The sequence below is a fragment of the Bufo bufo genome, chromosome 9 (genome assembly GCF_905171765.1).
Source record: "Bufo bufo chromosome 9, aBufBuf1.1, whole genome shotgun sequence".
NCBI classification, from domain to species: domain Eukaryota; kingdom Metazoa; phylum Chordata; class Amphibia; order Anura; family Bufonidae; genus Bufo; species Bufo bufo.
Window position 1 is genome coordinate 19,939,711 of NC_053397.1, and position 27,239 is coordinate 19,966,949.

Below are 27,239 nucleotides of genomic sequence, written 5' to 3' on the forward strand. Positions count from 1 at the left end.
CGGTTTTAAAAACCGTGCCACGGAAAAAGACAAATGACATGTCCATTCATGGGACGGATTCCATGCAGAAACCGCGTCCAAAGTTCCTATGAAAAGGGAAGCATGAAAAACCAAAACCACATCAAAAACTGCAAAAAAAGGCATGAAAACCTATGACAAAACCACTTAAAAAAATGCATGAAAAACCATGTCAAAACCGCTGCAAAAAAGGCATGAAAACCTATGTCAAAACCACAGGAAAAATGCATGAAAAATTACGTCAAAACTGCTTCACAAATGTATGAAAAACGACTTCGAAACTGCTGCAAAAAATGCATGATAACCTATGTCAAAACCGCTCCAAAAATGCATGTAAAACATGTCAAAACCACTGCAAAAAACACATGAAAAAACACAGAAAAAAAGCATAAAAAAGTACATAAAAACCACTTAAAAAGGCACGAAAAACCATGTCAAAACCGCTGCAAAAAAGGCATGAAAACTTACGTCAAAAACCACAGCAAAAAATGCATGAAAAACTGTCAAAACAGCTTCAAAAAATACTTGAAAAACTATGTCAAAGCCACTGCAAAAATGCATGACAAACCACGTAAAAATACAGCAAAAAATGCATGAAAAACTACATAAAAATTGCTTCAAAAATGCATGAAAAACTACGCCAAAACCGCTGTAAAAAATGCATGAAAACCTACCTCAAAACCCCTCCAAAAATGCATGAAAAACCATGTCCAAACCACTGCAAAAAATGCATGAAAAAAACAACAAAAACAGAAAAAAGTATGAAAAACGACGCCAAAACTGCTGCAAAAAAAGCAGAAAAAAATGCAGAAAAACTATGTCAAAACTTCTTCAAAAATGCATGAAAAACTGTCAAAACCTCTGCAAAAAATGCATTCCACATCCTAAAAAACCATGAGGAATCCCGAGAGCATATTCCACATAATTTTTTTTTTCAGCACAGAAAAACTAAGTGTGAACATACTCTTATAGCCATCTTAACTCTTTCTTTGCTGGAGCCCACTGTTTATAGGATATCCTGTCCCTGTGGAAGACCCACACTGGACAGGGAGGTTGGCCTATGACCCAATGGTCAAGAATTTGGGACATACAAGGCCTTTAGGGTCGGCTCAAGAATTTGGGCTAACCTAGTTCCACAGTAACCTATGGGTGGAAATGCTCACGGGCGACCACATCATCCACCCCCCCCCCCCCCCCCTCTAGTGGCAAAAAATTTCTTGCCATCCAAAAAAGCATAAATCAAAGCTGTGCCAACCCCTCCTTAGATAATGAGATGTACAAATATTATGCTGGAAGATGACTACAGATGGGGTGAAGTCCTGTGTATTTATGTCTAATGGAGATGAATAAGATGAGTGGTCTTTCCTGGCCCCTAGTGGGCACATGCCACATCACATCCCCAGCCTGGCACTGCTGTCTCCAGCTGTAGGAACCCTTGTAGGAGACTCCATGCTGTGATAAAACACAAGCTGCCTCCTCCTGCCAGGAGCTAATCCTTCTGCATGATGGGGGGAGGCTTGCTCTCTGTGCACACAGGACTGTCTCTGCCTCCTTTTCTTGCACTCTGATTGAGCCAGGGATTTGATCAGGAAAGCAGATGAGATCAGAGCTGCCTGGGAAAACCGGTCCCTTCTTCTCCTGCCCAAATCTGCATTGTAGCGGGGGCGCGCCCAGGCTCGGGAGCGAGCAGCAGGCAGCAGAAGGAGCCACAGCAAAGATGGAGTCCCAGCAGCTGCAGGGAGGGATGGAGTCAGCCAAGTCTCTGCCGTTTCATTGACACTGCTATTTTCTCCTCTTCCACCCCCCCACCCCCCCTTCCCTTTCACAGATGGCAAGGGTCTGTGGCATCACCTTGCATTACTTGGCCACCCAGGGCATCTGCTGGGTATATCTCATTTGGGCTTCAGAGGCAAATGTTGCTTCCAGGGACTCTGCTATGTCTGATTAGCTGGCAGAGCATCGGGGAACCTCTCACTACATCCTCTCCTGGCATCTAGTGCATGGGCAGCAGTCTCCCTAGGCACTTGTCTTAGGGGTTTTTGTTTTGTTTTTGTTTGTTTTTTGCAAGAAGGGTTCCTAAAAAAAAAACTAAAAACAAAGGGTTTTGTATTTTGTCTTCAGCTTGTGCCAAGATGCTCCCTTCCCAAGAAGCCTCTAAGCTCTACCATGACAATTACATGAGGAACTCCAGAGCCATAGGCGTCCTATGGGCCATTTTCACCATCTGCTTTGCCATCATCAACGTGGTGGTCTTCATCCAGCCCTACTGGATAGGGGACAGTGTCAACACACCTAAGCCCGGCTACTTTGGGCTTTTCCACTACTGTGTAGGCAATGGAGCAGGCAACAGAGAGTTCACCTGCCGGGGATCCTTCACAGATTTCAGCACCATTCCTTCAGGAGCCTTCAAGGCGGCTGCGTTTTTTGTGCTGCTGTCCATGGTGCTGATTCTGGGCTGCATCACCTGCTTTGCCCTCTTCTTCTTCTGCAACACAGCCACGGTGTACAAGATCTGCGCCTGGATGCAGCTGTTTGCAGGTAAGGAAGTAGTCATGGAGAAGGTAGAAGAGAAGACCACCACCATGGTGGTCAATGGAAAGAGGAAGGCATGGGCTATGGGGTTATCCTCAATGTGCAGTGGAAGTGGCAGGGCTATGGTGTCTCTTCAGTTGAGGGTGTCTATGTTTTAGATTAGGTTGACAGGTTTGAGACATTTTGGGGGGGTTCCTTAGTAAATCCTCAGTCTTGAATGTAAATCCAATACTGATCCAATTCTGCATTCTCTGTATCCTTCTGCTCCGTCCATAGTCTTAGGATTGATGCTCCTGATTTGCTTAATGTAGAATCAGTGTATGGTCATCATTGGGAAGATGGTTCCTCAAACTATTGTGTCCTACAGAACATACAAGGTAAATGACCATAAACATCAAGCGCAAATTTTCTATTGACCAGGATCAACCACGTTTGGCTTTTTTGACTCAAAGTTCACTTGGCAGTGGTGACCTCCATAATAAAGTAATCGACTGGTCATGACTTCCAAAGATAACCCCCAATGTTAATGCTGTTCTGTCCTACTTGGACGCAGGAAGTCTCAATACTCATTGAGGAGCCCTCATGGTGGCTTCTTCCCATGGTCCCGCCGATTTGAAGGTTTGGATCATCTACTTCTTTGCTGTGGTGTGTGAAAGATGTGCCTGGAGGCAGCGGTTCCCTGGTTATGGGGATCAGATGCAAATAGGGAGCATTCGTGGGATGTATATGGGTTGTCAGTGATGGGTTAACAGAAATGCAACGGCTGGCAGCGGCATGGTCATGTAATCCTGCTGGCCAGTGTTAATACCATTTATTGGTTGTCTGTGAGACGTGCCTGCGTCTATCCATCTGCGAAGTTGAGTCTACAAAGAGTCACTTGGCTGGAAGTTGAGTGGCAGCATGCGCGGCAGTGATTGATGGTTCTCATTACAGGAGGTTTGGTACAGAGACAAGGTGCAGCATTCTAGCAAAGCCCTTTCTTGTGTCTGGAAACAGCCATTAGTCACAGAAATTCAGATGGTGAAATAAGGTGGCTTAGAAATGAAAAGTGCAGAAAAACGTACATGCAACGTATGGGACCATCCATGGGGTCTAGGTTCCTTTAAGAATCTTCGCCGACCTAGTAATGACATCTTACCTTGTCATTTGTTGAATTACGTCTTTTCAATCTTAGTCATACTGCAGTTGTGCTGCAGTTGACAAGCTCCTATGTAAACCCCTGGACTTTTTTTTTTTCCCATAAGAGCTCAGTTTACCTAAAAAAAAAAAAGAAAAACGGAACCCGTAGGGTTTCCAAGCAATGCAGTTAAACCAAAGGTTCCCCAGCTCAGTTGCAAAACATTTTCCTACTCCTAGCAAAAGTGACATTTGCTTGTGCAATTCTTCCTGGTCCGTGAATAGAGTGCGGGGACTACAGTCAAGACTGGCAGTTCACAATCAGACTTATTTGTCGTGTGGAAAGTTGATGACAACCCATAGTCATTATGTCTGAGGGACCCATAGTTCCAAAAATGCATTGGGTGGACACCACCATATGCAGATGTAGCCGCGCTGCAGATGGATATTGCTTGATTTACGGAGCTGCTGTTTACAAGGTTGCATTAGAGGCACGTACGATGGACTCTCGCAATCTATACGGCACGAATAATTCTTTGTGTTAAGGCTCCTCGTGTCTTAATGACTCATTTGGAGCGTATATAAGCACATGCATATTTAATGTGGAAATGAAGCAATGAACATCTCTAGGATGGAAATCTATCAGTTTTGCATTTGTTCTATGGGCGGAATACCTTCTAAGCAATCCTGGTTTACTAACATGTAATGTGAAGACTGTGGCACTATGGATTCTACAGGCAGCAGCGAAGGCTGAAATTTAAAGGGACTGTCTACTCTGGACAACTCATGGTTAAATTGCTGGTCCCCCGACCAAAGGCGTAACTTGAAAGCAGAATCTGTTACAGGGTGCCTGCTGCATCTGCACCCTCCATAGCAGGGGTCGGAAACCTCAAGCTGTTGTGAAACTACAACTCCCAGCATGTTCCATTCACTTCAGTGGGAGTTTTGAGAACAGGCAAGCACGTGTGCATGCTGGGATCCATAGTTTCACTACAGCTGGAGGTTGCTGACCATGCTCTATAGTTTTACCCCTGCCCCCTGGTGATGGGTCCTATTGGTGGCACTGCCCATAGATACCATTCCCCATCTGCCTGTTCAGCGGTTGTCCAAAGAGTTAAAAGAAAAAAATTGCTAAAAGGCAAGGAAGATGTCAAAATAATAAAACAAGTACTGGTACAGACCCCTCCGCTCCAGCAGGGGGTGACATGCCCGCGTTGTGCAGTATACGGGCACGTCACCCGCTGCAGGAGCGAGGGGATCTCTACCAGTAAGTATGACTTGTTCTATTATTTTCACACCTTCCCTGCCATTTAGAAGTTTTTTTCTTAACTCTGACAACCCCTTTATAGACGTTCTCCGAGACTTTTCATAAGATGCCGGTCAATCGGCGGCCTCATCGGTGGAGCAGTCATGTCACCGCAGAGGACAGCGTTGGTGATATGTATGTAGATGGCACATCACACTTTCGGTTCTGCATAGGCTGGAAGCGGAGGAGAAGAGAGCTCGGAGTTGGACCACCGGTGACAGGTGACTTTTTTTTACCGTAACTCCTGCACCCTTCCTGCATATATAAAAAGGAGTTCCTGGTCTCGGAGAACCCCTTTAGGCATCATGCAGATAGTTGTGTGGCTCCTGATTTTTCATCAGAAAATCCCTAACCGGCCATTGCCCGGCTCTACAGATACAAGGGTAGGGGAGGAACCTGAATTTTTGTCCTGGAGAAGGAAAGCTTAGCCTCCACTCTTCTGTCCACCGTTGCTAAACATCTACGTGTGTAGTCGTTTTATGAAATCAGATAATTGTATAAGAATCGAGCGTAAAAGCATGAAGAGCAGTAACAGGGAATCTCCACACTGAAAAATGAGGTCACTTGGTCTATAAATAAAGCTGAAGATCCTACGTAGATGTGCTCTGCTCCACACAGGATGTCGAGATGGTTGCTGGCCAGTCGAGTCTAGAGCTAGAAATCAGGAGGTCTCATCAGTGAAGCTTTGGTACCTGGGACCCCCATTATGATGATGTCCTGGATAGGCTGATCTCAATGGTTGTTGTCAGCACAGGGGGGGAGAAGGCATAGGTTTCCATCATTTCCATTGGTGCTCACCCCATGTGGTTATCCATGGCCTCCACAGAGGAAATATAGGATTACATGCCAGCCATCGAGATGAATGTGCATCCATATTAGGGCTGCAGTAAACGAATATTTTAGTAATCGAGTATTTTGTCGATTATTTTTTACGATTAATCGAGTAATCTAATAAGAAAAACCTTCCTAAAATAACGTATTGCTTTATAAAAACAATATTTTTATTTATTACCTCTCATTTTCATCAGAACACAGATCATTAGATCAAACTACACCCCCCCCCCACCCAAATCAGACTATCACAGATCTCAGCCACAGATAAGCCCCCCCAGTCAGTCAGCCTTGCCCTTGAAATCAGTCCCCCCATGCCGCAAGCCCGCAATCAGACCCCCATGCCACCATGATTAGACCGCCTGCCACCATGATCACACCCTCCCTTGCTGCAGTGCAATCAGAGCCAGACCCCCATGCCATCCATTGCCATGTCCCCAGTGTCATCAGATCAGTAGCCCCTCCATGCCAGGTCTCCCAGTGCTCCCATGATGGCACTGCCATCAGCCCCTCCATGCCATCCAGGTTGCCATGATGTCCCCCTTCCCCTGTGCCTCCATGACATCCACCATGTCCCCCACTCCCCCAGATCAGCCCCTCCATGCCAAATCACAGGTGCCCCCGCTAACCCCTCTCCAAACCAATAACTTTATACATGCCAAATCACAGGTGCTCCCAAATAACCCCTCTCCATCCCCCCACCTCCCGCTCATATCTCTTTATACATGCCAAATCACAGCCTGGTGCCCCAATTAACCCCCCCCCCCCGCCCGCCCGCCCGCCGCCAATAACATGCCATTGCCAATTCACAGGTGCCTCCGTTTCCCCCCAGGCCCGCCGCTGCTGCTACTAACTTTATACTTAACTTTAATGGCAGTGCGGCGTGTGCTGGCACATGGAGTCCGCAGGAGACGCGTCCTCATCCCAGCATGCACTGGGACCTGACGTCACACCCATCGTCAGCTAGCGCGCTGGCGGTGGGTTTGTACGCAAGGCCCTGCAGTGCGGTGCCCAGTCGGAACTCGGGAGGCCACAGAGCGGTGAGTGAGAAGCTTCATTTCACTCCCGCTCCGTGGTCTTGTTACTCAAACGATTCCTCGATGCAGGGAAACTACATCAAGGATTTTTTGCCTCGATTTCATCGATTTAATCGATGAATCGTTTCAGCCCTAATCCATATGATGCATGACTACACTGGAACCACCAGAGAAGAAGCAGCAACTCTCCATTTTGTCCCATGGAGAAGGTTCTCAAGTGGGGGACACCCCCTATGACATCTACATGTCCTTGTGGTAGAACAACCAGAACCCTTCACCTCTTTTTCTTCTACCTATCTGCATCCCATCCTCCTAGGCGTCATCTTTCCTGTTATCTCCTAGGCCCTTATGTGGATTATTGTGCGTGACCACGACAGGAGAAGAAACTCTGTGGTCACAGAGACAGGACATGATGTCATTATTGACAGGTCGGCATTATTTAGAGGCAGTGTCGGACTGGGGTTCTTTGGGCCTACCATTGGAAATTATTCTTAGGGCCCAACTGCTATATCATCAATAAACTCAATAAAGGTTCTGACCCTAGTGGCAAGTGATTAGCTCCGAATGAGATTTTTCTCCTGGACATTTGTGGCCCACTATGTGAAACTCCAGTGGGCTAGTCCAACCCTGTTTAGAGGGATATGCCACAGAAAAATGACTACATTCTTGTTAGAGCGGCCATCTCATGTATGCACCCCTATTTTTAAATTGAAGCCAGCCTCATTATCCTGTAATTACTGCAGGCCCATTTTCAGAAATCAGAGTCGATCAGCTGTCATTGTCTGGCAAGCTGTGGCCAGCTGTACATTTCCCCTGCAGTGGCCACTACTGGGTAAATGCGGTATTACATGCCATTCTTTCAAATGAATGGCTGACTATGTAATGCATGGATGGCTTGTGTCCTCCAGAGCAGCTCTTCCCTGTGGCTTACATAAGAAATCCCATGGAGGGACACCCACCCCCCATATGACATCCATATACCCTAAAAAGTATATATAAAAACAAACCTATTAATAAAACGAAAGGCAGCCCTTTCCATTCCACTTTTTATGACCAAGTAGGTTCACAGCTTTCATCGATTTTACTTGATGTTGTACTGAAAGCTTTAACGGCGGAGACATATTGCGGAATGATAAATCAGGCCACTGAAGGGTTAATTGTTTCGCACCTCAAATGCTTCCCGTGTCACACACAATCCAGGCGTAGTAACAGCTAGCGAGCGTCTCTTCTCCACCCGCAATGTGTAACGTACCCCCCCCCCCCCCCCCCCCATCATTGTGGAATCTTGAGTCATAGAGGTAGCTGCAAGTATGGATTCCAACCCCATCATCCTGGAAATATAATATTACTGCGTTCTGGAATAATTAACACTCACTAATTATCACAACTGTCAGATGATCCGTTATATGTTGGGTCCTTAATTATAGGATTTTTTATTTTTTTTCTCAAAGCCGTGGAAAAGGAGATTGGGGGAGATTTATCAAAAGTGATGTAAATAGCAACCAATCAGATTCCACCTTTCATCTTTCAGAGCTCCTTTGGAAAATGAAAGGTGGAATCTGATTGGTCGCAATGGGCAAGTAAGCCATTTTTTAAAAAAAACCCTCACACACCCCCATTGTGTATGCAGTCAGCCATGACTCAATATTCCGCTAGGTATTAGTGAGGCGCGAGGCGCTCTGTACACCAGGGATCCGCAACCTTCAGCACTCCGGCTGCTGTGAAACCACAACTCCTAGTGAAACACCTTCAGCCGTTCTTGCAACTTCCATAGAATTGAAAGAAGGATTCTGGGAGTTGTAGTTTCAGAACAGCTGGATTACGGGAGGCTCTGCTAAGGGATTTAGGGTCCATTCACATGACCGTATGGCCGCCACGCCCGTTTCATGGACTGGCCGCGAGAACTCTGTGCTGCGGTGCGGACCCATTGGCTTGAATGGGTCCACGATCCACAAGATACGGCAAAAGATAGGACATGTATCTTTTGCGGATTGGAGCCCATGGAAACACTCCCATGGGCTTTTGGGTCCATGCCACCGCACCACAAAAAATAGGACATGTCCTATCTTTTGCAGTATCTTGCGGATTGCGGACCCATTCAAGTCAATGAGTCCGCACCGCAATGCCCGTGTACTGCGGACCGCAACACGGGCACGGCGGCCATACAATCATCTGAATAGGGCCTTAGGCATACATAGCTCATGCATGATATTATCTACAGCTTTCTGATACACTTTAAAAAAAATAAAAAAATAAAAATCCTCACTGTTTTCAAGATCTCTGCTTGCTGTCAGTGCATGGAAACATTCGTGTTGCATAGCTAGCAGTTCCCCGATTTGTCAAAACTGTTCCCTTCGTAGATGGCATGACGCGTTACAGTCCAATCCCTTAGCCCAGGGCTGGCCAACCTGCGGCTCTCCAGCTGTGGCAAAACTACAACTCCCAGCATGCCCAGTCTGCCTACAGCTATCAGCCTGCAGCAGGGAATAGTGGGAGTTGTAGTTTTACAACAGCTGGAGAGCCACAGGTTGGCCAGCCCTGCTTTAGCCTATCCCAGGCTCTATGGTGGGAGATTCAGAGTGGGGTGGGGGAGGGGTTGGCATATATTTGCCTGGTATATGCCGGTAAGGGTGCTGGTAGACTTTGAAGGTGCTTTGGGCACCATGGGAGACTAGTAGAGGAGGAGGACACAGACGTAATTGAAAGTTCCTGGGGTCCACCACCTAAACCTCAGCCCTCGGTCAGCTCTCTTCTTCATACTCTCCTGTGTTGTACGAGGTGGTAGGACCTATTTGTAGGACCATAGGTTAAGTTTGTTAGAGCGGGGGAAGGGGGGGGAAGGTTCTCTGTTCAGGATCCTCTTGGTCAGAGTGGTTACAAAGAGCGTCTCTCGCTTTGGAGGACCTGACCTGTCCTGCATCACATAGAGAACCTATTGATTTGATAGAGAACTGTGTAATACTTAATTGGCCCTGCGGTGGCGCTGCAGAGAAATTGAACACTTACTGCCAGGCTCCCCCGCAGATTATAGCTGATCGCTGGGAAACAATGAGTGTTCTGCTTACTGTAAAAAGAAACATTTCTAACAAATCGAAATTTTTCAAAGTGGCCCAAAAAAATAGAAATAGACTCTACAGAAACAGGAATTGCCAAAAAAAAAGAGAAATAGTTCTAAAAATGATTTTTTTTTTTAAAAGTGCTGTTTAACATTAGAAAAAACATGGCTTATTTCTTTCTGAAACAGCGCCACTCTTGTCCATAGGTTGTCTGTGGTATTACAGTCCATAGGTTGTCTGTGGTATTACAGCATTCAAGTGAATGGGACTCCGCGGCGATAGCAGGTACGACCTATGGACACAAGGGAAGACCTAACACAACCCATTTCACTTCGCATCCTGGAAGACACACTTTATTGCAGTCAACGGCGACTCCAAGTCCATATATGAGCAGAAGCTGATCTTAAAGGGGTCGTGCCACAAAAAAACATTCTACATTTTTCAAAGCAGCACCTGGATCTGAATACTTTTTTAATTGGATGCAATTAAAAATTTTGTATAGCCACTGAGCTATTGGATAAAATGTATCTGTATAGCGCCACCTGCTGGCTGTTCTTTTCCTTAGTTCTTGTCCAACGCACTGAGGTGGTCGCACATGCTCAGTTTAAATCTTCTACTGCCACCAGCCTTATCTTCTGCAGAGCAATTGGAGCCAATGAATGTGGAGATCTCTGGATCCATGTGAGGTACAGGGCTGGTTCTAGCTTTGTTAGAAAGAGATTGTCATGTGCTGTATGATGCCCGATTTTAATTATTTGCCTCAGTCATGATTACCAAAGGGGCAGAGTTCAGTCACGTATTACCAGAGAAGCTGAGAAAAGCCTAATTAGGGGTTAAAGCAGTCAGACTGGAACTGGGAGGAATTGAGACCTCTTATCCTCCTCTCTAAAATGCATGGAAAGGCATAGAGGACGTTATTACAGACCATCTATCATGTTCTTTGTATTATCTGGAAGATCCTGAACATGAAGAAGACACTAATGGCAATGGGTTAGCTGGGTTTAGAAAAGTATATATATATTTTTTTTAGAAAGAGCGCCCCCCTTCCCCAGAGGTTGAGACTGGTACTGCAGCTTAGCTTCATTCTCTTGATACCTACAATACCAGACACAGCCTCTTGTCTAAGAGTGGCGCCGTTTCTAGGCAAAAAAGCAGAGCCTTTTGTCTCATCCCAGACAACCCCTAATGGGGGGAAATGACTCTCTATCATATTGGCTAAAGATTTAATTTAGTATAGAAATATCCGCCAAACAGATATGTTGGCTCACAAATATCAGCTGCGTCTGACTTGCCATCTGTTCCTCTGTCTAAGGCGTTGTGAGACGCACTTTTCGTGCTCACTATTAATAGCTGCAGGCAACATCAAAAATACGCGGTTCTGGGTGTAAAACATTCATGAGCAAATCCTTGTCATTTCTGTTACCGGAGCCTGACGTTTCAGGGACTTAGCCCAAATTCATTAGTGAGACTTAGTTCAAAGGCAAACATACCATAGAGATATCTACTACGGGTTCTGTGGGACCCTACAATGGGGTGCTCGAATCATGGGGGTCTCACCATTCTTCCCTGTGGGTGCTGTAAAACTGGGAAGGACTCCCCCCTGTCCAAATAACAGGATTGGGACAAGGGTAGGCAGAACGGGCAGCTGCCTAGAGATCCATGGGGGTTGGAGGACGCAGCCAGCGGGAAGAAGGCATTAAAGCGGCATACCCATCCCAAGTGAACGCTAAGATATGCCATCACTTTATGATAGGTGGGGGTACGCTCTGGGACCACTACCATGTTCCGCACAGCAGCGCTCCCATGTTCCCAGCTGCAGGGAACAGCAACTAGCTCCATTCACTTGAATGCAGCCCCCTTATTCTCAGGATCATTGGGGGGTCCAGGGGTGCAGACCCGCACCAATCCTGAAATGATAGCATATCCTAGCGACATACCAGCACCAATCCTGAAATTATAGCAATGACCCCCATTGTTTTTATAGAGAAAATTAATTGCAGAGCAAAGTTAGTTAATAACTACAAGTTTTTACAATACCCAGGAAGATCATCGATGCGCAGAATAATTCCCCAGGCTCAGCTTTTTACTGACTTCATAAAACACATAAAATATAGAGTTATTACCAAATATAATAGGGACTCATGTGACCAAGCAAAAGGCAGAAGCAATACACTATAAAGGACATGGTGAAACTAGAAAAACATGGCAGCTTTCTTCCAGAAACAGCACCACTCCTATCCACAGGCCGTCTCTGGTACTGCAGCGCAGTCTTATTCACTTGATAATAAACACAGAAGTGGCAACTACTATCACTCCATATGCCCCATGCTGAGACAGTAGAGCCCATGTTTGGTCACCCCCCCCCCCCTCCTCCGTACCCAACTGTAGGAGAAATCAAAGGTCTAACTAGGTTCCCTAGTACTTTATAAGAGCAGAGACCTGGGCAGGTTCAGAACTCCCCTAGAGGAGAAGGATGAACCCAATTCACACTTAGGGCTCAGGCACACGAACGTATTTTCTTTCTGTGTCCGTTCCGGGTTTTTTTTTTTGCGGTCCATATGCGGAACCATTCATTTCAATGGGTCCCCAAAAAAAAAAAAAAAACTAGAAGTTACTCTGTATGCAGATAGTTTCCGTCCGTTATTGAACCTGTCCTAATATTGTCCGCATTACGGACAAGGATAGGACTGTTCTATTAGGGGCCGGCTGTTCCGTTCCACAAAATACGGAATGCATCCGTATTTTTTGGGGATCCGTTTTTTGCGGACTGCAAAATACATACGGCTGTGTGCATAAGGCCTTATGCTCTCTATTTTGTTTTTTTTTCCCCCATGATGTATCACTTGTTTTCCACTCTGGGTGGAGCCTGCAGCATTAGGGCTCGTTCACACGACCGTTGGTGTCCCGTGCCCGTGCTGTGAACCGCAAACTGCGGTCCGCAATGCACGGTCACCTTCCGTGGGGCAGGCGCATGGCGATCGCAGACCCATTCACTTGAATGGGCCCGCGATCCCTCCGTTCCGCAAAAAGATAGAGCATGTTCTATCTTTTTTGCGGTGCGGAGGCAGGGAACGGAACCCCAGAAAGCACTCCGTAGTGCTTCCGTAGTGTTCCGTTCCGCACCGTTCTGCATCTCCGGATTTGCAGACCCATTGAAATGAAAGGGTCCTCATCCGTAATATGGAATGACAACGGAACGGTGCCCGTGTATTGCGGATCCGCAATACGGGAACGGGACACCAACGGTCGTGTGAGCGAGCCCTTAACCTGTGTAGGAAAAGGGGGGTGGAGCCTGACACATGGTGAGATGTTGTGAGAAACTATGTGTCAATAGCCACTAGTTGCTACAATGTATAAACCATTTTGTTACATGGAAGACTGGGGGCACAAGGAACACGTACACACATATGTCCTGGATGACTGGAGTTTTCCTTTAAAGGGGTTGTCCTACGGAAAATATTCTACAGTTTTCAAACAGCATCTGGATCTGAATACTTTTGTAATTGCGTGTAATTAAAAATGTAGTATCGCTACAATGAAATCTATCTGTATAGCGCCACCTGCTCTTTTTCTAATCTCTCTGTCCTGCTCACTGAGACAGAAGCACACGCTCAGTTCCATCCTTCAGCTGCAGCAGAAAGGACACGTCCCCTGAGCTCACAGCTTGAAATAAATCTAGCAGAACAATTGAAGCAATGAATGGGGAGATCTCTGGATCCATGTGAATTACAGGGCTGGTTCTAGTTAGAAAAAGGTTGTCTGATTTGAATTTTTTGCATTATTCATGGCATAACCCCTTTAAGACTGATCCGCCATCACCTTTGACGGCTCTGTAAGTGGCTTCTGAGCGGCGCTCTACAGTCTGTTGATCAAAATCGAAATAAATCTCCCAACGCATCATTCTAGATCCCAGCTGGGCTCCCTACACAAGAACGAGACATATGTATTATCCGCCGGTCACAAACTGATCGCCGAATATGTTAATCAAGCCGCTAAGCTACTCCATCTTAATTGGTCTTGGCATTTTAAGTGCCCGTTCTCCACGTACGTCCTAATAGATCGGAACACTATGGGAACTTACGTAGAGGATGCAAAAGATAAATTACATTTTGGAAACGTACCTGCCAGTAAACAGAGCGATTGGAAGATGTGTCCGCCGTAATGAGCCGAGCGCCGTCTGCCAGGATAAGTGATTATATCGAGTGATTTGGAGAGAAGGTTGGGAGGAGGCTGCGCCGTTGGGTCCCTGGGCAGAGGTAAGGATTGCAAGGAGAAAAGTTTGTAAAAGTTTTTTAGTTTTTTTTTAAACTTCACGTGATACAATTGACTGTGAAAATCATGGAGGACCCAGCCAGGGGAATACGCCAGGTAGCTAATTACAGTGAGCATATTGCTTTTATGGCAATTAGGTGGCAGGGTAAATGAAGCCTTTGAATGCAAGATCAATCTCGCTACTTCTAAAGTCTCGGTGGCTCTGGGTTCCAGTTCTCAATGGCCCCGAGGGAGGTTGGGGAAGTGATGCTCCTGCTTGAATGCGGGAAAATTAATTTGTTATATGATGAGATCTTAGCTGAAGCTGCAAATGCAAATATGTTACTTATTAATCTCTGTGACTGTAGAAAAGTGCAGGTGAAGGGGGTATTACAGCAAAAAGGTTCTTCTTCTTGGAATAAATAGTTATACAAGTCGACGGTATGTACATTTTTCAAATTCTCTGCTTGCTGTCATCCAGTAGGAACCTTTAGGCTAGGCCTGTGCAGTTTCTGCATTGCGATGAAGGTTGCTATTAATTGACAGCAATCAGAGATCTTGACAGTGAAGAGCCTTTTTTTTTTTTTTTACAGAAAGTATATGGGAAAATTGTCTAACTTTTTATTGTTTAGGAGCGCTTCGGGGCAGAGTATGACTGGACTTAAAATGTATGGGGTTAATTGCTGCTTCATGGTGGCCTTGGATAGTGGAGGGTTATTGCCTGATTTTCTGGTGACCTAGAGTAGCGAAGGGGTTGATGTCTGCTATCCTGAGAGTCTATGGCAGGGAACAGTAACCTTCAGCACTCCAGCTGTTGTGAAACTACAACTCCCAGCAGGCAAACATGCTCGGCTGTTCTTAGAACTCCTATAAAAGTGAATGCAGCATTCTGGGAGTTGTAGTTTCTGAACAGCTGGAGTGCCGGAGGTTGCTGATCCCTGGTCTAGGGTGAGACATTGCAAAAATTTTTATTTCATGGTGGTAGTGTAGCAGTCTGCATCCATGGTGGTCTAGGTTAGTGGAGGGGCTTATTTCTTCTTTATTGGCAGTCTAGGGTGATGGATGTGTGAAGGTCGGCTACTCTGGCGGTCAAAGATTATAGATGGCTAAATTTGATTCCCTAGGGGGTCTATGGTGGTTGAGAGATTAATGTCTTCATCCTTGGTGGTCTAGGGTAGTGGAGGGGCTTATTTCTTCTTTATTGGCAGTCTAGGGTGATGGATGTGTGAAGGTCGGCTACCCTGGCGATCAATGATTATAGATGACTAAATGTGATTCCCTAGGGGGTCTATGGTGGTTGAGAGATTAATGTCTTCATCCTTGGTGGTCTAGGGTAGTGGAAGGATTAAAGTTTGCTTTATTTGTTTTCTGAGATTGTAGAACAATCCATTTTTGCTACCTTGATGGTCAAGGGTTGTAGAGGTTTTATTGCCTGCTTTGCTGTGATCTAGGATGGTGTAATGCTCAAGCTCTTTTTCCTTAGGGACCTGGGCTGGTGGAGGAGTTATTGCCTGCTTTCCTGGTAGTCTAGGGTGGTGTCTTTCCTGGTAGTCTAGGGTGGTGTCTTTCCTGGTAGTCTAGGGTGGTGTCTTTCCTGGTAGTCTAGGGTGCTGTACAGGTTGATGTCTTTTTAACAGGTGGTCTAGAGTAGTGGGAGGGTTAAAGTGATTACCCAGGATTAGAAAAACATGGCTGCTTTCTTCCAAAAACTGCACCATCCCTGTACACAGGTTGTACGTGGTATCGCAGCTCTTGCCCACTGACTCCAATGAAGCCGAGCTGCAATATCCCAATATAACAACCCACAGACAGGGGTGGTGCTGTTCTTGGAAGAAAGCAGCCATGTTTTTCTAATCCTGGACAACCCCTTGAATGAAAGATACCCTGGTAATCTAGGGTAGTAGATGGGTTCTTGACGGCTTTACTAATTGTCCAGGGTTTTGGAGAGGCTTAATGACTACTTCCCAGGTGGTCTGGTTCTCAGGTGGTCTAGGGTAGTGGAAGGTTTTTGGAGATAGAGGTTAGTGGAGGGGATCCATGGCTGCTTCCCTGGTGGTCTACAATTGTGAAAGAGTTAATAATAATAAGCATGGTGTTGAAGTCGACCTCCTGTATTTTGACAGAGCATTTTTTTCAATTACCTATTTTTATCAAAAACCCGTTTTTCCCGATAAACCTGCTCCCAATTAAAATTACAAATGTCTGTCAGAGCTGAGATAAAACACAATGGCCGTCTTCCATTTTAATCATTGCGCTTATCAGGCCGGACGCCTCCAACGTTTTTCTCATTTATAAATTGAATTTGTGTTTGCGCCTTTAATCAAAACCTAATCTAGAAAAAAGGCAGCGGACGCTGTACAACGAATAGTGCATATCTCTAAACTGAATTAAAGCAACGCTACAGTCCATGCTGCAACTCTGCGTGCCATGCCTACGGCAGAGCCGAGGGGGCGGAGCATGACACAAGGATCCTCCGTGGAGCCCCCACTTATTTCTGGAGTGTTCCTTTAACAGTGTACAGAACATGAGGAGGCTGGTTTATATCGCTGGCTAAAGACCAATGTGCGATCGTAATCCAGCACCTAATCCCGCTCATGTATTTAAGATTAGAAGGACTTTAGGAAGATTTTCGGTTGATCTGACCATTGAGCAACCTCAGTTGGGGAAAACACCACATGACAAGCCCAATAAATCCAACATTCTTGAAATTGTTGCAAAGTCATCTTCCCGAAAGGTTAGCACTGAGTCGTAGTGCAGCTGCAAATGTCATTGCATAAGCCCTGACCTAAGTGGGATCCATAAAAAATAAAAAATAACATTTTGAATGCCCGTATCAGCAAATCCACGTCCTTACTCCACTACGTCAGGACCAGAGGTATAACTGAAGCTCCTTGGCGCCAATGCAAAATCCGTAACCGCTCCCCCACCTACCATGTGCCTTGTTATGTTGCATAGGGACCTCTGAGCCCCATCGGGCACCAGGACCTGGGTGCGACTGGGTGTTACTTCTGCATCCTGTATAACTACAACCCTCATCAGGAACACAGTGACATAGCAGTGAGGATCTAATTAGTGTAGGGCAGTGATGGCTAACCTCTGGCGCTCCAGCTGTGGTGAAACTACAACTCCCAGCATGCTCCATTCATTTCTATGGAGTTCTGAGAACAGCCAAGCAAGTGTGCATCTTTAGTAAGGTAGACTCACCCGTCCGGCGATGCACAGGTAAGCCCTTACCTGTGCCGGGAGCCGGTCTGAAATCAAATGCGGTCACCGGGAGCAGGCAGTTCCGAGAACAGCCCGATGAAAGGCCCCCGGCACAGGTAAGGGCTTACCTGTGCATCGTCGGACAGGTGAGTCTACCTTACTAAAGATGGCAGCCGGCATGTGTTCGCTGGCGAACACTGCAAACTGACCATCACTGATCACAGGTGTAGGGAGCATAGTACAAAACTATCGCCATCAGGGCTCATACAAACGGCCATATTTTTGGCCTACATCCGATCCACGTTTTTTACAGATCTGATGCGAACCCATTCATCTCAATGAAAAATAAAATAAAACATGTCCTATTCTTGTCGGTTTTGCAGACAAGGATAGGACATTTCTGCAGTAGAAAAAAAATAAAAAATGGTGGCAAGCGCTAAGCCGAAATTTTTGTTTTGCAAATCCGCAAGTTGGGGACCGCGAAAAACGGATACGGAGCCCCCAGGGCTGGGCAAGTCTAAGGGACTCGCGGCAATATGAGTACATACGTTCTACCCAAGCCAGTGTTGTGGTAGACAAGGGGCCCACAGGGCGTGGCCCCCGACGGCCGTTCTCGTGGGAGACTCCCCACCACCCATTCCTATTAAGACAAGGTCACGGGACATTTGGTGCTGTAGTAGAAACTAAATAAGCTTCCACATTAGGAGAATTGAATGAAGTCTAGCGCAAAGAATATATATATATATATGAAATTGTGCTGATATTATCCCCACAGGTCCGAGGTATCGGGGATATATTTATTGCTCTATGAGAAATGAAATACATTTATTCATCTTGAACAATGCAGATAATTGAATTGGCTCCCACATCATTGCATTAAGACATGACTCCGGTGGCGTAATGGTCCTTGGTTCCTCCCGGTGATGCGCCGCACGATGAGGCTAATTCCATTTATTACAGACGGGGCAATAAAACTGCACTTTTCCACAATCTAGTTTGAAGATATATATACTGTGTTTTCTGTGATTTTTTTTTTTTTTTTTTATATACTGTATATTCTCAGAATAGAAATCCTAGGATATGGTGTAAATCATCTGTTTTTTTTACTAAGGGTTAAAGCAGGGCACCACTGTGGTACATAGGCTGGGTCTGCTATGGCAGCTCAGCCTCAATACATTTGAATGTTGCCGTACCAGATACGGCCTCTGGATAAGAGTGGCGCTGTTTCGAGAAGAAAGCAGACATGATTTTCAAATCCTATACAAGACCCTGATCAATAATCGCACACTCAAAAGGCTGACATCTCCTGTTCTCTGTAACTCACCCTTCAGCTTTGCTGTGCAGATTGGGACAGTATTAGCAGAGTCATCTCAAGATCATTGCAAGGCTCAGCAGAGTCATCTCTTTATAATTGAAGGGCAGGAGCCAAGATAAAGTAGAATGATAACTCTGTACACACAGCCATAAATCTGTATGCAGCTCTCCTGTCACTTCCTGTTCTGTGAAAGGGATGGACATTTGGATATGGACATTTTTCTGACCATCGGCTTCCATTTATTGCAGTTTCCATAAATCAGACAACTGATTCTGTGTATACAGAAAGGAAGGGTGTGCCTCCAATATGGCCTCCCCAGCAAAGTTTTTTTTTTTTATTAAATAAAAATGGCTACAACCTAAAAAATTTTAACACATTGTTTCTTTCTACAGACTTAAGTTTGATGAATGTTGCTAAAATGAAATTGATGATAACTTAAAGGGGTTGTCCGCAGATTTGCACCTATGACACTGGCTGACCTGTTACATGTGCCCTTGGCAGCTGAAGACATCTGGGAAAAATGATGTTTTAATATATGCAAATGAGCCTCTAGGAGCAACGGGGGCGTCACCATTACACCTAGAGGCTCTGCTCTCTCTGTAGCTACCGCGCCCTCTGCACTTTGATTGACAAGATCAGGTGTGATGATGTTTTTACTGCCTGGTCCTGTCAATCAAAGTGCAGAGGGTGCAGCAGTTGCAGAGAGAGCGGAGCCTCTAGGTGTAATGGTAACGCCTCCGTTGCTCCTAGAGGCTTATTTGCATATATTAGACCATCATTTTTCTCAGCAGTGTAGACACATATGAACATGGGACCAACACAGATGTATTCAGCTGCCAAGTGCACATGTAACAGGTCAGCCAGTGTCATAGGTACAAATCTGCTGACAGATGCCCTTTAAGTCATGGAGGAAGCTGAGATATGAGGTGCTGTTTGACATGGCCTTTACCCTTAATAACTATAACTATTTCAGAATCTGCACAACAGACATGGAGAAAAAAAAAAAGCATGGATAACAGTGCCCATCATCCTCTAAGGTTATAGGGGTAATACCCAATCTATGACTACTGGAATAGGAGCTGAGCTGCAGTACCTAAGAATGGGCACTACACCGTGTATGGAGCTGTGGAGTTTTCCGCCTCCATACATTGTTTACTTTCTGGAACAACTAATCGGCGGGGGTCCGACACCAGGTCGTCAATATGTCAGTCATCAATATATTGGCCCTGGAAAACCCCTTTAAGGGCCCATAGTGATATAACATTGATTCCACACAAGGGCAGTTGTTCAAAGGTGCGTTCCCAGCTACTGGGATTTGCATTTCAACAGCAAGAATCTTATTTTTTGCTCATGAAATTCTTGAACATATTGATTCTCCCTTTGAACCTGGTGGGACTAGATGGCGGCTCATTAGCTGTGTGTGGTGTGGCGCTTAATGTACATAAAGAAACCTAAGCCAGTACTGCAGAGGCGCCAAGTGGCTCGGCCAGGAATCACGCACCACTACGCTCCTCCTCCTCCCTGGGCTGATTATAATACATGGGGGGGGGGGCATGACAATCATTTCCCAAGTGTCTGGTAATGAGCTCTGCGGCGAGGACGGTAACCCAGACGCCAAAGGGAAGGATGAGAAAGTCTATGGGATGCAGCACTCGGTGGTCCCTGGCAGACCCATAGAGTGTCAATGGAGTCGTAGTGTGCTTGCTCGACCACCGTCCCAATGCAGTGGGATATGAGACCCCGTTCTTATGGTTGGTGGCAGCTCTAGTGGGCAGACCCCCATTAATCTAACAGTTCGCCCCTATTCATTGGCTAGGGTATCTGGTTGTTGCAGGAATGCCGCCTTCTCATCTCATATACTTTGCTGTAAATATTGCAGATTTTCCACCGATTGCTGTACCCTTGTTTTGGTGGGTCTCCTGGTGTTAGTTCACTCCAGTCCATACCCAATCCAAGATGCACCATAATTGGTTGTGAGCAACCAGGTACATGGGCCCTAGAAGCGTGAGAACACATAGGCATAGGGAAACCATGTTAGGTGGATCATATCGTCTTTTAAAGGGGTTCTCCGGGAATGATTCAAGACAGCCGTTAGCAACCTGTAAGCAGAACTGGTTGCCACCAATTAAAGAGCTGCCTAGGGGGATGAGGGGCCTCACTACAAACTGCACTGCTCTACAATAGATGGTAATGATCCTGCCTACGATATGCCATTACGGCTGAGCAGCCTGACAGGAGCGCTCACCAATATGTAGTATATGCAAGTACCAGAATGTAGTGTGTACCTAGGCAGCTCTGCAAATGGAGGCAGTCAGTCCTGCTCAAATTCTAGGACAAGTTGCTGGCATTGATTCTAAATCATTCCCAGAAAAGTCCCTTTAAAGAGGCTGTCCCATTAAGACAGCTTATCCCTATCCACGGCAAGGGTCCGATCACTGGGGTTCCTGCGGACTGCAAGTATGGGGGCCTGTGGTCCCCTTTTAAATGGAGCTGCAGATGCACATGCGAGACCGCGACTCCATTCAACTCCATGGGAAATCTGGAGATAGCTGAGTGCAAGCTCGCGGCTATCTGCGACCCCATAGAGCTGAATCGTGCGACAGCGCACATGCGTGACCACCATTCCATTCAAATGAAGAATCATGGGCCCCTATTTTTGTGATCGGTGGGGGGGCCCCAGTGGTCGGAACTATGCTGATCAGACACAACCAATATCCGGTGAATAAAGGTCTGAATGGGACAACCCCTTTAAGGGGTACTCCTGCCAACAGGAGCAGTAGGCTGGCAAGCAGAGAAGATAGGCCAGGTCCAAAGAGTTGGCCGAGCAGTAGTAGAGGCTGCAGGTAGGTGTAGAGGGTGGCTCTCCATGTTAGTGTGGCTGCGGGTGGAGACGGGGGTCTCCCCACAAACAGAACTGAAAAAAGTGCCTGAGCAGTGGGTTAAGTTGCCTGGGAATGCATGTGAGATCCCGAGCTGATGTGTGAAGAGGCACCCCTATATCAGGGAGCATATACAGACTGCCAGAGGGAGAAGGAGAGCAACTATAATGTCTGTTATCGCCATTCCCATCCGTGAGTTGGCTGCATACGCCTGTACCATATACTTGTTGATGCATTGAGCGTGTCCTTGCCATCATTACACAGCTGTCACCCTGTTCCCTTACAGGCCCGACATTTAAAGGGTTTCACAGATAACATTGCAGTCTGCAGAATTATGTATGATCTAACCCAAGGCATGCGAAACAACAGTTCCAAGTATAATTTGGCCCCCAAAAAGCAACGATGATGGCTGGGGCCCAGCTTCGGAGAGGACATTTTGTGCTGAGCTATTAGATGTCGCAGGGAGCGATGAAATTAAAAAAGAAATGTTTTCTAATTGGCCGCCGCGTTCACTTCATTACCTCATCAATATACCTTGCTCTTGCTAAGTGGAAACGACTGATTTAAAGGATTTGCAAAAATGATAAAACTAATCGTTCTGCCCCAGGAATAATTCATGCACAATGATGAGATATCTGGGATTCTTCTTGGTAATGTTACTGCATTAAGCATCCGGCCTCCGTGAGATGTAATTACCAGACACAGGGCTCTCCTCCAACCGACCATCAGATGTTGTGGAGACAGGAATTAATTGCAGGTTTCATTCATATTTATAGAGGAGAGAAACTACAAGAAGATTAGAGGGGTCTGCAGGACACGGCGGTGCGGACACGGCGAAGCGCCCCCTACACAGAGCATCAAAGGTGTAGCAGAGAAAAGAAAGAAAGAAATGATATGGAGAGAAGTATGTGAGATAGACAGATATAGATAGATAGATAGATAGATAGATAGATAGATAGATAGATAGATAGATAGATAGATAGATAGATAGACAGATAGATATAGATAATTAGATAGATAGATAGATAGATAGATAGATAGATGATAGATAGATAGATAGATAGATAGGAGATAGATATAGATAATTAGATAGATAGATAGACAGATAGATATAGATAATTAGATAGATAGATAGATAGATAGATGATAGATAGATAGATAGATAGATAGATAGATAGATAGATATAGATAATTAGATAGATAGATAGACAGATAGATATAGATAATTAGATAGATAGATAGATAGATAGATATAGATAATTAGATAGATAGATAGATAGATAGATAGATATTAGATAGATAATTAGATAGATAGATAGATAGATAGATATAGATAATTAGATAGATAGATAGATAGATAATTAGATAGATAGATAGATAGACAGATAGATATAGATAATTAGATAGATAGATATAGATAGATAATTTATTGGCAGACAGCTACATCAACCTTCTAAATAATGACACTTTTTTATTCAGATCACTATTTTACAGATTGAAAAGGCTCTAACTTTGAGCCGAAACATCGTGTCCACCTGGGTGAATGCATTTTTCTTTACTTTTTCAATTATCTGCCTGTTTGCATTTTTTATTTTACAGGTTGGTTATTCATGTTTCGCCCGTATCTGCCCAAAAATCCAATGATATTAGTGAAAATAGGAGATGAGATAATTAAAAGGGTTTTCCAGGAATTTCCAGGGTTGTTACTGCTGCCTTCTCCTGTTCACTTGGATGCTGCAGTAACCAGCTCTGTCCACTGCACAGTCAGTGGCGCTGTGTGGCTCCATTGCCTATTTCCGGCACCTGATCTATTGAAAAACAGGTGATCGATGGGGCTGCTGGTAGTCGGACCCCCACCAATCAGATATTGATGGCCTATTCTAGGAATAGCCCATCGGTATAAGGGCTTGTTCACACAAACGTATGTGTTCCGTTCCGTGCATTGGGCACCGCAATTTGCGGTCGCCAATGCACGGTGAACGTTCGTGCAGGCTCAGGGACGGAATGGGTCCACATCCTTCCGTTCTGCTAAAATATAGAGCAAGTTCTATCTTTTTACGGAATGAAAGTACGGAACAGAACCCCATGGAAGCACTCCGTAGTGCTTCCATAGCGTTCCGTTCCGTGCTTCCGTTCCGCATCTCTGGATTTGTGGACCCATTGAAGTGAATGGGTCCGCATCCGTGATGCGGAATGCACACGGAACAGTGTCCGTGTATTCCGGATCCGCATATGCGGTCCGCAATACGGAAACGGAACACATACGTTCGTGTGAACAAGCCTTAAGGTCTCTTGCACACAAACATATTTTTTTTCTGTGTCCGTCCAGTTTTTCTTGTGGACCGTATGCGGAACCATTCAGTTCAATGGGTCCGCAAAAAAAAACGGAAGTTACTCTGTGTGCATTCCGTTTCCGTATGTGCGTATTTCCGTTCCGCAAAATAATAAGACATGTCCTATTATTGTCCACATTACGGACAAGGATAGGACTGTTCTATAAAGGGAAAGCTGTTCCGTTCCGCAAAATACGGAATGCACACGGATGTCATCCGTATTTTTTGCGAAACCGTTTTTTGCAGACCGCAAAATACATACGGTCGTGTGCAAGAGGCCTAAAAGTCCTGAAAACCTCCCTGCTCTTTGGAGCTGATTAGCTGCTATGCTGTGAGCACGCAGGCCGCTCCGAAAAACCTGACCTCTGTTCAAACATATCTTTTTGTAAATCGCTACCGGATATCATTTACAGGTAAGGCAATCAATAGCTCGAAAGATGAGTCCATGTGGAAAGTCAGCGCAGACGGCGAATAAAATTCTACAAATCAATGACATTAACTGCGGCCCTGACACCTTTATTCCGCCGCTTATTCTGTTATGGGCAGCCGTGGGGTTTATTGGGTGAAGCTAATAGGATTCATAATCAGGGGCGTCCCGTGGTCAGCAAACCGACCTTCTATAAGTCGGGATGAGTTCATAGAAGGACGAGCCCCACATTCAGGGCCCTCAAAGAGATGAGATAGATAGATAGATAATAGATAGTCTTTGTTGCCCATAGCAACCAATCAGACCTCAGCTTTCATTTTTCCAGGGCAGTTTCAGAATTGAAAGCTGAACTGTGATTGGTTGCTATGGCCAGCAAATAGCCTTGGCCTTAGGTTTGATAAAGAGGCCCAGTTATGTCTCCCCTGCACTTCCCTTCCCTGTGATGTCATTCTGATCCACTTGGCAGTTCTTTGGTTTACTGCTCGTTAGCGTGTTAAGAGATAAAAGGAAAAAAAATCCCATCTATGAAAAATATGTAATTTGTTAAAAAAATGAGTCCATCGAATACGTCAGTAAGAGCTAGCACGATTTGAGTTTTCTCATGTCCAGCTAAGCGATCTGACACAGACTGGTTGCTAGGGACTCCTCACTTGTTGCTAGGTTGTGTATACATAGCAACTGAATTGGCTCACATCAGTCATCTGGCAACGGAATGGTAACACCTAGTTGCCAATTTATTCCTAAACTTCCAGGAGGAATAACAGAGGAACAGCAGAGATTCTCCAGATTTTTTTTTTTTAGGGGGAATACAAGTACTTACTGAAACAGAGCAGGGGGTGGGTCCTCATTTAATTCCCTTTTAGTCGGTGCAAACATTTATATAATCAGAATATCGCACATCAGACAGAATGCGTTTGCCACGTCCATCCTTCTCTGCTCTCGGGGGATTACTTCCTGTCAGTCAGTCCTTCCTCGTCTTGGCACAGTGGGTCAGGGGGTCATGAAAGGACTGAGGCGTGAAGACTTATGCAACACAAACAACAAAGCACATGTGACACGTGTTAGGTCAGGACATGTTCCGCAGTCGCTTTGGGAGATCATCAGCTGCCACTTCCTCTACATGGGTGACCTTTTGTTAGACGCCTGCCGCCCTCTCCTAGCACAGCAGCCCAACGTTTGACAAAGGTTAGATATGAGAGGCTGTTACTCCACCGTACGTGCTCCGCTCGCCCTCCTAACTGCTGGTTAACCCATCTGGGGTCTGCTTGGCAATCACGGCTGACCTGCGTCTAAATTATTATCTAATTAAACTCGAACTGAAATTACCTTTAAGGAAACTAACGGTTTCACTATCTGCAATGGCTGTTTTTGCGGCCATCTTTCTACTCAGGGCTTACATAGAAAAAAAAACTTGAAAAAGAAATTTTGAAGGCTGTGTACCTTAAGGCTATTAAACCTTTAGGTTTAATTTTTTATGATTGCATTTTACTCATCTTGGGATAAAATTTTTTTTTTAAATTGGTCTTTATTAAACATATTGAGCCTTTCTGTCACAAAGGGTTAACAGTTTTTTTTAGCTGTGTGACTGGTACTTTTACTTTTGCTTTGTGCCAGTCTTTTAATAAACCTTATCTCTAAATTACTTAATGGTAAAGAATTGAGCTGTAATGAGGGTTTAGGAGGTCAGAAATCAGAGATAAGGAGCCGTCAGCTGAGCTGTCTGATGGAACAGTGGAAAAACAGACAGCAGCCTACTAGAGAATCTCAAGGCTAAACAGAGAAAAGGGCTCAACACAGGATTTTTAGCTCAAAGTGAATACAATGCAATAATTAAAAAAGTGCCCAAAAAGGTTTACTTAGCCTTTAAAGGGGTTCTTCAGCGGAATTAAGTTTATATAAATTTATTACAAAAAGCCTTACTAACCTTACCAATCTCCCAACCCACATTCTGACGCTTATTGGTCCCTGCGGCTCACCGCTTCCTGGTCCCACACAGGAAATCACTGGCTGCAGCTGGGAGCGGTGTCAGACATTGATTGGCTGAGCAAGCATTTTCTGAGTGTCAGCCAGGACCCGGAAGTAGAAAGCGGCGGGAACCCTTTAAGCATCTGAATGGCAGCGTCGGGGATCGGATGAGTATTGCTTTTTATTTTCTTTATTTTTTAACCCATTGTGCCCCATATGTAAAAAATATATTATTAAAATCCACAGGAGAACCCTTTTTATTTTTCTTACTTTTTTAAAAATGATCAGAATATATGTACAGTATATGTAATGAGTAATGCACTTTTTAACCCATTCTGCCCCATATATAAAATGTTTAACCCCACCAGACAAGCCTTCTACAGATCCCCCCCCCCACCTTGAATAATGTGAAAATGTCCTTCACAATCCCTAAAATCAGGCTGTTCCCAGTGTCAGCTACACCCCTCTGAAATGAACGGATATTGCTTACCATAAGTGACAGAAGTATCTGCTTGTATAATCCTAATATAATCCTAATTTGCAATGAAATACATTTATCAAAGGGAGAAAATTCTCGCTGCTTACAGCTACCACTAGGGGGAGCTTGCTGCATACAGCTTTCCTATTCAACTCAGTGCTAAATCAGTATGCAGGGTGCTCCTTAGCTCCCTCTTGTGGTGGCAGGACAAATTATGCCATTCTACTCTATTTCTAAGCGGTGGCTTTGGGTCTGTGTATTAGAAGCACCGACCGCTAGAAAGAGAAATTAAGAAATTGCTATGTAATAAAATAATGGAAAGATGGTCATTGTTTGAGGTTCGGTTTAACTGGGATTTTTCCTATCAACCATGCCCAAAATACTAACTGCATGATATAACATAGTGCCCATGCAATAGCACCACCCTAGATTAGAGGGGTTGTCTCATGAAAATTACTCAGCATTTTTCAGACTGGCACCTGGATGTGAAT

General features: G+C 45.1%; 1 protein-coding gene across 1 annotated transcript in view; it reads left to right on the forward strand.

Moving 5' to 3' along the window:
* The first annotated feature begins 2,138 nt into the window (after nucleotides 1-2,138).
* Nucleotides 2,139-27,239, forward strand: part of LHFPL4 (LHFPL tetraspan subfamily member 4) — an 88,195-nt gene continuing 63,094 nt past the window's right edge. Inside the window, exon 1 of the mRNA XM_040408718.1 lies at nucleotides 2,139-2,556. Coding sequence (XP_040264652.1) covers nucleotides 2,151-2,556 — 406 coding nt within the window. The 5' untranslated portion in view covers nucleotides 2,139-2,150. The remainder of the gene's footprint in view (nucleotides 2,557-27,239) is intronic.